The 14,764-nt window shown below is 46.3% G+C and overlaps 1 protein-coding gene across 1 annotated transcript in view; it reads right to left on the bottom strand.

Annotated features, from left to right (window-relative positions):
• The window catches only part of DICER1 (dicer 1, ribonuclease III), a gene marked incomplete in the record, with an annotated part of 1,877,097 nt that overhangs the window by 1,795,616 nt on the left and 66,717 nt on the right, over nucleotides 1–14,764 (bottom strand). Inside the window, 1 exon segment of the mRNA XM_044074618.1 lies at nucleotides 13,364–13,552. Coding sequence (XP_043930553.1) covers nucleotides 13,364–13,477 — 114 coding nt within the window.

Raw genomic sequence — 14,764 nt, 5'->3', positions numbered from 1 at the left:
ACATAGGCACACATAACCAGACATATGAGCAGGTACGCCATCACTGCAGTGATTTAATTAGAAATGTCCGTCAGCGTGCGTCGGATATCCACAGGCAGCAGCTTGCCACAGGTGGTAGGGTGGCTAGACATTCCCCCCTCACCAGACTGGAGGGACTACTCCTAAGTGTTGTGGCTCCAGCCCAACAGCAACAGCAGCAGCATACATGCGTAATGATGGAGGCTGGAGCCACCCAGCAGCAGGACACGGAGCGTGCAGGTAACATGCCATGTGTATAGTTGACTGTTCTGTACACTGTTAGTTTATGCATGTGTGAGATGTGTCCTCGGTTTGTATCTGTAATCTTGGTAATTATTGTGCAAGAGTGATATTCTCAATATCAGCAGTAGACCTGTGGAAGCCAACTGTTGCACTACTGAACTGTATCATACTCACAGTATCAATGGCACAGTTGTGCCCACTGACAACAAATGTCTCATTTCTGCAGGTCCCTGTGGTGTAACAGCAAGGCAGCCTATCCATGCTGGTGAGTTTGTAATAACAATACCTTCAATACTCTTGATACTAATAGTAATAATAGGCTGAAGCAGTAGTGCTATGTGTTTGATTGCACGTGTGTTTGTGTCTGTGTGTTGATATCTCATATACTGAGGAGTGTGCATGTGTGCATGTGCCCTGTGTGCATGTGTGCATGTGCCCTGTGTGCATCAGTGGTGACATTGTGTACACATTGTAAACTGTGTTTCCTGTCTTACTCCCACAGGTTCTGGTGCTGCTCTGGTGTTGTGCAGCAGGGGACCTGAATCAGCTGCTGTGGATAGTGATAATGATGATACCTATGTAATGGCACAGGGAGGTGTGCCAGGGTCCGTCATTGGTCAGCCAATTGACAGTACACAGCTGTCGACCCCATCAATGCGCACAGTCATCCTGCCAATACATCCTTTGTCACCAGTTGGACAGGATACAGTGGGCATTGACCAGGGTAATGTGGTATCAGTGGCACATGCATCCCCACACAGCAGCCATGGCCAGGGTCCTGACATGGTACCACACAGGCAGACATCCAGGGGTTCTCATGGGAGCATCCGTGGGCATACCGCCCCTGTCAGACGTGCCCACAGAGGTCTTTCAACCTCAGCTATGTTTCGGGCTGTAATGCAGGCACAGTCACGTATGGAACGGTACACCAGACAGGGTCTGAGGGAGCTGAGAGCATGTCGCACAGCTATGAATGACCATATGCGTGATGTTGCGGCTGCCATCCGTAACTTCACAGAGGTCATTGACAGACGTTGGGGGGACACATTAGATCTGTTCCACAACTACATGCCCATGAGCCAGGGCAATGGTGGATGGTTGAGGCGTGGTCGGGTATGCCAGCAACAGCAGCAGCTGGCAGCCGTCGCGGATGACAACAGGCCCGCGGCCGCTCCCATAGTGCCAGCAGCAGCCCCAGCAATGCTGAGTCTGTGCTGCCATCAGACCGCCCCAGGAGACCACGTGCACATGGCTCTGGACAGTCCCAACAGGGACCTGTCTCCAGTCACCAACCAATTGCTTCTGATGACAGTACCCAGTCTGGCTTAGTACCCGATACGGTCCGTAGCACCCCTGCCAGGCACAGGTACCGTGTCCGTGGCCAGAGACAGTGATCTGTATGACCTGGCAGGTACAGTCTGTGGCTGTCCACAAACACCTGTATATGGCAGCCATGAGGTGGAACTGTGTGCATGCATACACACATGCAAATTGATAACACCTAGGGCTACCGCATACACGCACACACTGCATCAACATTGCCCCATCTTGTACTGCTGTCCCTCACCAACACACACACACAGACATGTCAATTGGTTATATCAGTGGCAGACTCAGGCATACCAAGTACACACCCTGTGCATATGATGAAACTGTGCCACCTCCTGCAATCTGTAACATCGGTGCAGGAACAGGTTAACATGGTGCTGATGCACAGGGTGACTACATAGAAGTGCAGTAATAGTATAATGTTGACAACAGTACAGTGTAATATCATCATTGTGGGAACATCCCAGCATGCCTGATGCAGTTACAGTATGAATGTCATTGTATGTTTTGTACACCCATAGTAATTACCATAGTGTACTGTCTGCACATCTTTGCATACTGGTGGTGAGGCTGTCAAGAGATGGCCACCTACATAGGTAGCACGGGGGATACGAAAATTACATATTGATACTCAATGATGGTCATGTCAACTGCAAGTTGCATGCTGTCCACTCTCGACTCTGCAATGAGGGTGTTTGAGGATGTTGATATCTGTGCAGTAATACACAACAGGTTCAAGACTCACAAGAGCACACTAGCACTACAAGGTCACACCTCATACCATGCATGACAGCCCCAAGACAGCCACAGAACTAACTATGACAGGAGGGAGAGTCTCCATACATGTCAAGGATACTGTGGTGCCAGGACAGGTAGCATACATCCTACTAAGTCTGGAACTGCTGAGTGAGGGCTCAGTGTCTGTTATTTGAAATGTGTATTATTACAGGTATGAGCACTTGGGTTTCAGGCCAGTTATTCTACATTACGAAGGTACATGGTCTGTACACTTGTGGGGGGTGGGGCTGGACCCAGCCCGTCTGACCTGTGAATGTCTGGGTACAGGCTTATAGTGCCTGCATATATGCACCGTTACCTACTGGAAGTCGTATACCTTGTTTGTTGTAGCATAGTCTACATACAGGCCTGCTGACTGTAGCTTTGTTTGTATGCATGTTTACTTGTCATGTCCCTGAAACACTGATTCCACCTGCAATGCAGATTTACAGTGCCTCTGTGGATCCCTAGTGACATCTGTATTGCTTACTGTACTGATGTCCATGTCTCACTTGACAGAACGTCACTGTTTGTCCTGTTTGCATGTAAGTTGCCTGTAACACACTGCATATGACTTACCTCGCATTTGCTCAAGACAGCATTTATATATGCCAGCACTAACAAATCAGGAGCACTACGTCCTCACATACTCACCTTGAGTACCTTGTTCCCCATTGGCCCTATGTGTCGTTAATTAGTATGGGATTCACAATGCTATGGTAGCATGTGCAAAGGTCACCTGTCAATCTACTCTCTGGTCCAGTTGGTGAATCTGTGAGTCATGTGGCAATGTTACAGCTTCCTCATGTACACAGACAACCCTCTCCCTTTCCCATACACTTACAACACATGTGAGAGATGCAACCACATAGCCAAACTGGGGGCTAAGCTCTCTTAACTCACTACTGGCATACCCTGTCAGGTGGAGTGGGAGACTACAGTGAATACAGTACCAGACTCACATAAACCTGCCACGACCACAATCCAAACACAGAAACACACAGGTACATTCTTGGACTCTCAGAATAGCATCCTGCCTGAGCAGCTGACACCTGCAAAGCAGACACACAAGCAAACGTTACGCCAGAGCAGAGCATGTGCAACACATAGCTCACAAAGCCTGTGTGCCAAACAGTCACAGCCCATATGTCTTGACAACACACCTGCTACAGTTGTAATAGGTACCTCTATCGTCAGGTACACTGAGGTCCTGCTCACCAGGCTGAACAAGGTGAAGGTCACGCTGAGATGCCCATCGGGCACTATGATCCACCACATAACACAAGCATACAGGTCACTCCAAGGCATGTACAAATATGACTCAGTCATTGTCTGTGCCAGTGTGTAAGACCTGTGACGCACCTCCCTGGACTACATGTTAGGGGAGATAGAGGGTCTCTCTGAGCTTCTGGCACAGGCTGGTATGACCCTGACCTTGAGTAGCATCTTACCCTCACCAAGAATGCTGCCACAATATGTAGACAGGATGATCAGTTTCTACAATTACCGTATGTTTCGGTGACATTCAAAGGGGATCCAATGCCTGTCAGCGTGGGATTACATGCTGGACAAGCCACGTTGCTTTGCTAGGGACAGCTTGCACCTGTCACCCATGGGCCGTTGTATATTGGCAGAGGCTCTTGCTACACACATAGTGCCTTTGTATGCAAGGCTGACATTACATAGCCACCTACACAGGTATCACACTGGATAGGACACTAATAGTAATGCTACTCAACACCAGCAGTGTAAACCTCAAGATGCATGCAGTGGAAACTGTCCTTAGCATGGGGAACAGCAATATCCATGCAGTAACAGACTCCTGGTACAAGGCTCCCAGGTGCACACCATCACTGCCAGGTCATACCTCATACCATGCTTGTCGTCCCCTACACATGCACCAAACCAGAACAGGGAGGATCTATCCAAAGGCACCTCAGATACACACACCCCCCCGGTTGGTGGCACAGCACAAAGCATCAGAGCCTATCCATGTGCAACTAACAGTGGGTTAGACTGCCTTCAGGTTCATAGCCTGGCACACACCACCCTCCCATACCCAGGAAACCCACTTGGCCTTCCTGACGACACTGGGAATATGACGGTCTCTACAAACACCATTATATGGGTGGACTGCAACTACCCAAACATAGAGTGTGAGCAATACTCTAGCTCCAAGATCCTAAGCTGAAAGGTTCCTAGCATTCATTCCCTGCATTGCTATGGAACAACTTGTTACCACTCCCACAAGAGGTGAAAACATGCTGCACCTGTTCATCACCAACATGTGGACTATATGCTCCAGACCAGTCGTGTATCCCTCGCTGGTAGGATGACACCATCTACAACTCACACTGTATATTCACATACCACATGCAGCCCCTGCACAGAACACCACAGTCATACAGTTGTCTAATGCAAATTCCATGTATTCACGAGGCAGGCTTCGGACATGGGAACTATTGAAGGTCACAGGTACATATGTGTATGTGGCACACACATACACATTTGTGCATTGACATTACTGATATAATGTATGTCGTGCAATATTGGGAACAACACCCCACACACATGGACAAACTGTGTGACAAAAACACACATGGCGTTTGTAGGATACAAACCCCTACCTAACGATGTTATGACACTTGTGAGAGACGCAGTAGCAGAGTGTGCTATTTGCATTACTGGGAGGCTTGCTTCCTCCTGCTGTACTTATAGGGCGCTGACATCATCAGTGTTTAGACAGTGGAATATGCAGCATGTGTTGTGTTGTACTAGTTGCCAAAAGGGACATTTTTCTTACACATAAATTGCACACACACACTACTCCCCCACACACATTCACACACACACTGAGCACTTGCAGGATTCAAACCCCTACCTAACTATGTTATGACACTTGTGAGAGACGCAGTAGCAGAGCGCGCTATTTGCATTACTGGGAGGCTTGCTTTCTCCTGCTGTACTTATAGGGTGCTGACATCATCAGTATTTAGACAGTGGAATATGCAGCATGTGTTGTGTTGTACTAGTTGCCAAAAGGGACATTTCTCTTACACATGGAATTGCACACACACTACTCCCCCCCCCCACAGTCACACATACACACACACACTGAGCACTTGCAGCATTCAAACCCCTACCTAACTATATTATGACACTTGTGGGAGACACAGTAGCTGAGCTATTCAAATTACTGGGTATCATTTGTGCTCCTGACATATGTATAGTGTGCTGACATCATTATGTATGAAGAGGTATGTACATCCGTTACTATCCACCAGTACGGGGGAGAGCATATCTATGCATTAACTTTCCACAGGCACAGTGACATACTGTACTGCGGAGGCAGACGCCAAATACACTGTGGATAGCCTTCTGTATTCCCTAGGGACAACAGCCTAGTATTGCACTCTACGGCCATATGTTTACCTGCCAGATGCAAGTATCTGTTGCTCATATATTGTTTGTGGGTCTTTATTGCCATAGCTTTCCCTATCTCTATGAACAACTTGCGTACTGTGGCAGATGTTTGCATACGAGTGGGATCCAGTGCTTTACTTATGTCTCTGTTGTAATTTCACTGTTTGCACTGGGCAGATTTCTGTATTGTGGGAGGTTCCTATGTTAACACATACAAATGCCAGATATGTGTGTGCAACTGCTGAACTGTGACATGGCCTAAGTGTGTGAGCATGCCCAGTTCACAGTTTCTATGGCTTCTTGAGTGACACGTCTCATTTATCTAAGTGTGCGAGCATGCCCAGTGTGAACTTTCCTTATGTTGGGATCTGTGGTCCACCACATTTGTGTTTGTGTGTGGACTTCATCTATATTTCACAAGTACAGTTGAGTGTTGGACGTCAGGTTGTGTTCTTACTGCCCAACTGCTTTGTGTCTGAACCTAACAGGCATTATGCTGTGCCTGCAGGGTTGCCATGGGATAGTTTGCATACAGTTGTCAACATCCTTTCCTACTGAACAAACAGTGTATTGTTGTATAGTGTACTGGTTCAGTACTTTCATTGTGGTGGACAGTATAATCGGTTTCAGTCATATCACTGCTTGTAATATTTATAGTGAGCACACCAGACTGGTTGAGGGCAAGCTGTGCAGATATGACCATGTTGCATTTTGTTCAGATATGAACAGCATAGTACATGATTGTCCGACATTGTTAATGTATTCCACAACTTGTGTGGACAGTGACGAACAATGGCCATGTGCCCTAGGCCATTTGTAATGCTAGTCAGAGAGTGTTTGTCCTTCAACACACATTTACTGGTGTTTGCCATGACATATGTCAAGGTTAGTGTGCTGTGCCTCTGTCTACCCGTGACATACAGGTGACATCCAGGGTACACCTACCATCTCCCATCCAGTCATCATGATTCCTCTGGATGACAGTCAATGAGGGACTCCCTGGATAACCTGTACTGGGAGTTTAGTCATGAGTGGAGTGAGCTTCTGGGTTATGGACCAATTGGTACAGCATGTCCTGTTTATGTCTGTGCTGGGGTTCTGGCCTGTCATCTGCATAGGTCACCAGCATTCAGAGTTTACATGGTGCCAAATGTCCATTGATACCAGCTTGGTCATGGCTTTATACATCAGGCACAGATCACCTCCACCCAGGCGGTATGGCACTGTGTGGAGTTGCAGTTTGTTTAATCAGGCGACACGTGGCATCTGTTACAGCTCTGCAATCCTCCTGGTGGGGTATTTGTGGGGTCTTTCCAGTTGATGCAAGTATCTGCTAAGGTACATCCCTCAAGGGCCATTGTACGCAATTGTGAGGCTGCTGATGGATGACTGGAGAGGCACATTGACCTACCCTAACCAAGCTGTGCTTACCTTCATGATTAGGTGGGTATATGGTATGTTTCTGTAACCACTACAGACACATGGTTGTCACATGCAGAATATCTATCACCTTGTGTCCCCAGGTCTCTTATTGCTCCTGATGTACTTACTGGGTTAACACCTATGTGGTAATTTCTGGCCATGTACTGTGTTTCCACAGGGGATGACTATACACTATTCTGCATTTAGCTTGTTGATATGGCTGTGGCACCACTTGTCTGTTTCTATGCGTGCCTTTTGTAGGATGCTTGTGTCAGCTGGAGGGTCCAATATGGTGGGCAGTTTGTAGTCTTCTGCGACCCTGTTCAGACAGAGTCCTTCCATGTTAGCCTGTACCTATGTGACATATATAGCATACAAGAGAGGTCCCAGGACCATGCCTTGTGGGATGCCAGTTGCACCTGGTTTGCAGTCTGACATGGCTGCAGCATGTCTGACCAGGTCAGTTCTGTCCTTGAGCTGGTTTGCAACCCATCTACTTGGATAGGGGTTTATAGTTAGGCTGGTGAGCTTATCTGTACTGACCAACTAGGGTACTGTATGGAAGGGTTTAGCAAGGTCCAGATAGGCTGTGTGAACCACATTCCCCACATCAATGACCTTGGTGCGCGTTTCACATGAGTCAGACAGGTTTAAGGGTCAGGATCTGCCCTATGACAGCCACACTGGGTAGGGTCCAATGTCTGTCGGTACCCAATCTCGTTATTCATGGGATCCATGATCATCCTCTCCATTACTTTGCCAACCTAGATAGTCAGGGTTGAGGGGTGATAGTTTGCAGTATCCATTCAGGCATCACCTTTGTGGTGAGGGACCACTGTTGGTGTACACTGCTCTTTGGGTAAATATCCTGTGGTAAGACTGATAGTGCGCAGTAGTGCTATTTGTTGTTCCATTCTTCTTACAGTACTTGTTGGACACAACCCAGGACACCATCTGGTACCATTGATGCTGTGTGGTGTGCTTTGTAGATGCTGGCTGTTACCTCAGCATCTGCAATGTCAGGGGGCCAGCACACTGCTGGGATAGATATTTGGCAGTATGGTGCTGGTGGGGAGTTTGCAAAGAATCTGTTAGGTTGGATGTTGGCAATGTGTGTGGGTTTGGTGTATTGTTTGTGATATTTGAGTACTGCAGAGCATATCTGTAGATTATCACCATGGTTCCTACCATCAGTTAGGACAGCTGTGTGATAATCCTTTGTGTCCTGCACAATTTGTATCAACATAGGTTCATAGGTTCATACTAGGCTATCTGCCCTGGCCATGTTTGAGCATGGACAGACTGTGTGTGAGTTTCGACACCCCTTGCAATGTGGATATTATGCCCATTAGGGTTTACTTTACTAGATGTGACACAGGGATGTCCCCCAGTGTACACCTACTATCTCCCATGCACTTCACCAGATTTCTCTTGTTGAGTATGAGTGTGGAGCTCAGCCTATCATGGACTGGGATTCTGTTCCAGAGTGTAAGGAGCCTCTGGGTTATGGATCTGTCCATCCAGCACATCCTATTTATCTATGTGTGGAGGTTCAGATATCTCACTGTGGTGTCTCTGCTGGATTTGGGGTTTCTGCAGTGGAGCATGTCCATTCATTCTGGATTGGACATGGCCTTGTACATCAGGCATACATCGCCTCTGACTGGGCAGTATGCTTGTGAATTGGGCTGTGTTTTCTTCAGCCAGGCAGCAGATGACAAATGTCTGGACCCTTTATCCTCTTGGTGAGGTACATTTGGGGTCTTTCTAACTGCTGCAGGTGTAAGGTAAGGTACATCCGAACTGGGGCATTGTTGTCACGTATGGGCCTGATAAGGGAAGAGTATGGGGGCACAGTGACCTCTCTTGATTTACATGTGCATCCTTTCATATTAAGGTGGGCAATATAGCAGGTCTTCCTGGCCACCTTGGCAATGTGAATGTCACATGACGGGTTACCGTCCACTTGTGTCCCTAGGTCCCTGATTACTTCTTCCATACATAATGGATTGCCACCTATGTCATACTTTGTGTGTGCCTTGTTTGGTATTTGTTGAGACATTCATACTCTGCAGTGTCTTCAGGAAGGCTGGCTGGGGTTTCTGGGTTTGTGAGTGTGGTCTGTAGCAGGCTGCAAACAGGGACGCAGTTTGAGCCACTGTTACTTGCCCGTGGATAGTCCATGCTGCTTCTTGCTGTGGTACCAACCTGGGGGTGTGGTTATCCTTGACAATCACTGATAGCCACACTCCTATTGTAGTGTGTTCCATGTTTTGGAGCTGTAGAGCATGGTATGAGGCATAACCTGGTACTATTAGGGTGCTCTTCTGGGCCTTGACCCAGGTTTCTGTTACAGAACAGATATTACCATTCTCCATGCTGTGGTGGGTTTGGTCTGCATGCACCTTGCAGGTTAGACTTCTGGCGTTGGGTAGCATTCCGTCCAGGTTGTTATCTCTTGTGCTACCTATGGTGGTGGGTTTGTGTTTCCAGCCTTACCTATTCAAGGCACAGTGGGGGTGACAACAGCCTTTGCCAGTATCCACACAACCAGGTGTGCTGGGTGCGTGCCATCCCTAGCAGGTGGGGCATCATGTCTTGCTCAGCATGTCATCCCAGGCTGTCAGCCATTTGTTCCCCCTTGCTAACAGCAATACTTCAGACAATTATTGTACTATCATGCTTGGTGAGGGTGAGATGTTAGGCAGGGTCTTCATTTTTGCATATACTAGATGGTGTTACATTGCTTAACACATGGCAATCATGCCTCAGGTGGTGCTGCAGGGCTGCCTCTGTCGGATTCACATACTACACTCCCTGTACATGTTTGAGAGCAGGTTGTGTCATGTTAGGCATCCCTGTTACTATATGAGTGAGTCAGAGAGGGGCATCATTCCCAGGGTTCCTGCTGAGCCAGTGTATGTGCTATGCATTGCCTCTTTGCCAAGGCCAGGGCATACTGGGCATGCCTCCTTCTGCCTACTGGGGCAGGCTCAGGTTGTTCCTCCTCAGAGTCATGCTCTGCCTGTGATGGCCTTGGCAATGGTCGGGGGCTGTTTGTCCCGGCCCTATGCTGGTCCTGCTGCAGCTGTTTTCCCAGAATCATATTATGTAGCATAGCACATACCATGACAATTTGGGTACATGTAGTTGGAGAGTACTGCAAGGCTCCACCAGATGTGTCCAGGCACAGGAACCGTGACTTGAGCAGCCCAAACACACGCTCTATTACATTTCTTGTTTGTGCGTGTGCATCATTATGGCGTTCTTGTTCAGGTGTGTGTGCGTTTCTGATGGGTGTCATCAGCCACGGCTCCAGTGCATAAACAGCATCCCCCACTAGGTGACCATGTGGGATGTCCCCATTGGCAAATGTCTGGTATAGCTGCGTCAAATGCCAGATATGGGAATCATGGTAGCTCCCAGGACAGCCAGCACACACTTTCATTATTATGCCCTGGGCATCACACACAACCTGGCAGTTGATGGAGGGGAAGCCCTTGCGGTTAATATAGGCCCTACCCCACTCACCGGCTGGTGCTTTGATGCATATGTGCATGCAATCTATTGCACCCACTACCTCAGGGTATTCTGCTATTTGATGGAAGAGACGCATATTGCTGGCCAATACCTCACGGGAATTGGGGAAATATACATGCTCACTGACATGTGCTGACATGGCATCCAGGAACTGGTGCAGTACCCTGGAGGCTGATGCCTGTGATATCCCCATCATATCACCAGTTGGTCTCTGGAAGGTACCTGTTGCTAGTATTCTTAGGCCAACACATACCTTGGTTTCCACTGGGATGGGTTCCCCTCTGTTGGTTCTGTGTGTGAGGCGTGGCCTGCACAGCTCAACAATTTGCTGCAGGAGGTCTCTGTCCACTCTATAGCGCTTCACTATCTCAAGCTCATGTAACCCCTGGTAGGTGACCCTGGGCCTGTACACTCTTCTCCGTCTCCTCACTGTGGGTTGTCTGGCAGCATTTGCATTGTCAACACCCTCAGCAAGTCTCCTATGTCTCCTTATAACAGCTATGGCAGCCCCTAGCATGTTTGGTCTGAGTGCAGCTTTTTCAGTTTTCACTTCTAATAGCTTACTCCTGTCTTGCAGTGTCTCTTGAGAGAAACGTACTGCAATGCTGTTTGCAGTAATTTAAGGGCTGGGCTGGGCTAGTGTTCTGCCTGTGTAATTGCCTGCTTCTAATTGTTTTCACCTGCTAGCTCTACCAGTATTCCCTGCTAGCTTCCTACTATTTCTTCTGCTTCCTTTTTCCTCTCGGTTTCCTCAGGGGGAGCAGCGCGCATACCAGCGAAAACACACTCACAGTGGCTACCACGTGCACACACATACTTACACGGACTAGAATCTGCTTATTTGGGTTAAAATGTGAGCACACCAGCGCAAACAGGTTTACAGATCTTTAAACAGGCACCTACATGCTTACTCTGCCTTACACACGCGCACTCTGTCTTACTTGCGCCTCCCAGCGCACACACGCGCAGCAAGAAACTTTGGTGTTGGCCACAGTGTACACCTTCCATTTCTTGACTTTCCCATGCTTATCTGTTGACACTCCTCTTTCTATGCTGTGTGACTGACATCTTTCACATACCACTTTGCTCCAATGAGCTTGATTTCTTTCTGACATTCCCCCCTGTGATGTCACCTATCTCCTACTCTGTTACTCCCCCTTATCTAACTCTTACACTACACGGAATGTGCTCATTTGCTATGTGACAGTGTGATTCACTATCCTGCCACTCATTTACATAGGATTGCCTACTGATGCTTAGTTACGTGTCTTACACTCAGCTTCCCCCCTTAGCAACCACTAAACAGTGGCCATGTTGTTTTCGGTCTGCTAGTCCCTGCATTGCAAATCCATGCATTGCATAAAACCCACATTTGTGGGTTTCAAACCTTTATTTTTATGTCTTATTTAGTGCAGCCCGTTTGCGCGGGGCTGCGCTGCATTTAAACCTCGCCGATAAAAATATATTTATTTTATTTCATGTTTGCATCAGGTTACCGTGCCAATGGCCACATATTTGGCCATTGGCATGCTGCCTGCTACATATGCACACTTTATTTGGAGCTGTCATGGCTCCATTGTGTTATTTGCAGTAACGTACTCAGTTGTCAACTGAGTACATTTCTGCACCTAACACGACTCTTACACGGGCTGGTTTCAGCTTCGTGGATCACTAATCTACCTCATTTGCATGCCTTTCGGCTGCAAGTGAGGTAATTAGCATATCCACGCCCTTCCCGTGTAAGAGATGTTTTAGCTCGTCTCTTACACGGTATTTCGGGCTGTTCCTGGATCGCGATGGCTGCATGGAGTCTTACACGACTCAGACTCTGTGCAAGCAATCGTGAATCCTACCCTATATATCAGATGTTTCCCCATGTATACATCACTCATGGCACAGCATTTGTAAAACACAGAAAATGATCTAGGCAATTATGTAAATATTAGCACAGTGATCTGAAAATAAAGATATACATTGCAGCCAGCAATTCCAAGGTATACAAAATGTGTTTGCTAAAATTATATAGTATGTTAAGCATACTAGCACTTTATATGTACACTAAATCTGTAAACTGAATCTAATCTCTAATTGTGTACCGAAGTTTACAAAAATGTGGATACTGGATATGAACTACCTAGACACAGTAAGGCCTTTTAAATTTAATTCTGGTGGCTGCCAAAAAAGCTTATGAAAAAATAGGAATCAAAGTGTAAACCAACCATAACTGAAGTAGTGAATATTGTAACAGTGATAAAAGAACAGGAAGTGGGATGTTTAGAAAAGGGCAGAAGTAAATTACATATAAAAAATGGGAATTGTGGGAACAGTACAGGCAGAAAAATGTTTTGAAGGAGGAATGGGATTTAAAGAGAAGGCAGGAATTGAACAATTTATGTAATGCTGGTTTGGTTATATTGTATTGAATATGTGCAATGCATATTTATAAATATGAATTTCTTAATATGACTATTACTTTTACATAAATGTAAGTTTACCTACATCACAAGTAATAATTAAAGGTGCCTTTTTTACAGTGTACAACAATACATTTCATCATAGCATTGCACATTAATTCAACTTCTACAATGCATACATTATAAAAGCTTTGTACCTGATATTTCCTTGGTGTGTAAATATTGTCATGGATTGCTTCTTGTTGCCAAGGGAGTCCAAAGAAGGGACCCATTGGTGAGGAAGCTGGGGTCATGATCTGCAATCCTGCCATGCTGGGGAGGTGCAAAGCAGGGGCTCTCACAAATCCAGTGTTTCTTTCATTGCATTTCTGGTGCAGCACAGCTTACTGGAGGGGAAAAAGAACAATGTTTAAAGCCACAACGTAAGAAACATGCAAATCTACCATCCTGCACACAGGCCACTGGTATGATACACTATCTTACTGGAGGGGAAAAAAAAGAACAATGTTTAAAGCCACAACGTAAGAAACATGCACATCTACCGTCCTGCACACAGGCCACTGGTATGACACACTATCTTACTGGAGGGGAAAAAGAACAATGTTTAAAGCCACAATGTAAGAAACATGCACATCTACCATCCTGCACACAGGCCAATGGTATGATACACTATCTTACTTCATCCTTGCTCAGTACATGAAGGTTTAAGAGGGTCCCCTTTAAAAGGGGTACAATGAAACCAACAAAAATGTGCATTTCAGACAAGTCTTACACTTTAGATGCAGACTTGCAATTTAAGTTCTGCTTCATTCACCTACTGAAAATAAGCCTTTCAAAACACAGCACGTGCAGGACGCTCACGCTGCACTTCCTGAAGCTTGCGAAGACCCTTTAAACTCTGACATGGTGTCATGCACTGTGGCACATTCAAAGGTAACAATCAAATAAATGCATAAATAGTTCTCAGCTACAGAATGCATAGCAAACTAAATCTCTGAATATCAAATGGCTGCCAGACATATGGGTTGTTGTATACTTTACAAGCCTAGCAGACTGTGGATGTGTACTTGCGCAACATGGCACTCCACAATTTATACTTCAGTACATTTTCCAGTGTTTTTTAGGCTTACCTTTGCACCATGGCATGTGGTGTAAAAACTACCAAACAGCACGTACACCCAGAAGGGAGCATTTTCTTAATGCATTTCAACAAGAAAACTCACTTTAAATAAAATAAATGTGCTGATGTCACTAAGAAAAAACAGTAAACTTCAACATTAGCAGCATCAACGTAGGAAACGCTTTATGTTGCATATATAGACTTTAATGGGTGCACCACCACGCATGCACAAAGGTGCCACATTAAAGTCTATGGTCCCAACACATTACCCCCATAATGTCATAGTAGTAAATACTGAAGTTATTTGGGCTGTGATTTACTAAAAAGTTTTACAAAACATATTACATTGCAAAACTGATTACAAAACAGCTGAAATACATAACTACAGACAAATGCAAAATCACAACGTGGCAGTTAACTTCGCACACGTTGCAATGAATACCACTAACACTGAAAATCACTTTAACAAATACGCAGT

This window comes from Protopterus annectens, chromosome 6.part0 (assembly GCF_019279795.1).
Source record: "Protopterus annectens isolate FY-2018-M chromosome 6.part0, PAN1.0, whole genome shotgun sequence".
Taxonomy (NCBI): Eukaryota; Metazoa; Chordata; order Ceratodontiformes; family Protopteridae; genus Protopterus; species Protopterus annectens.
The sequence above is the reverse complement of the archived record's forward strand: the minus strand, read 5'-3'. Positions and strand labels throughout refer to the sequence as shown.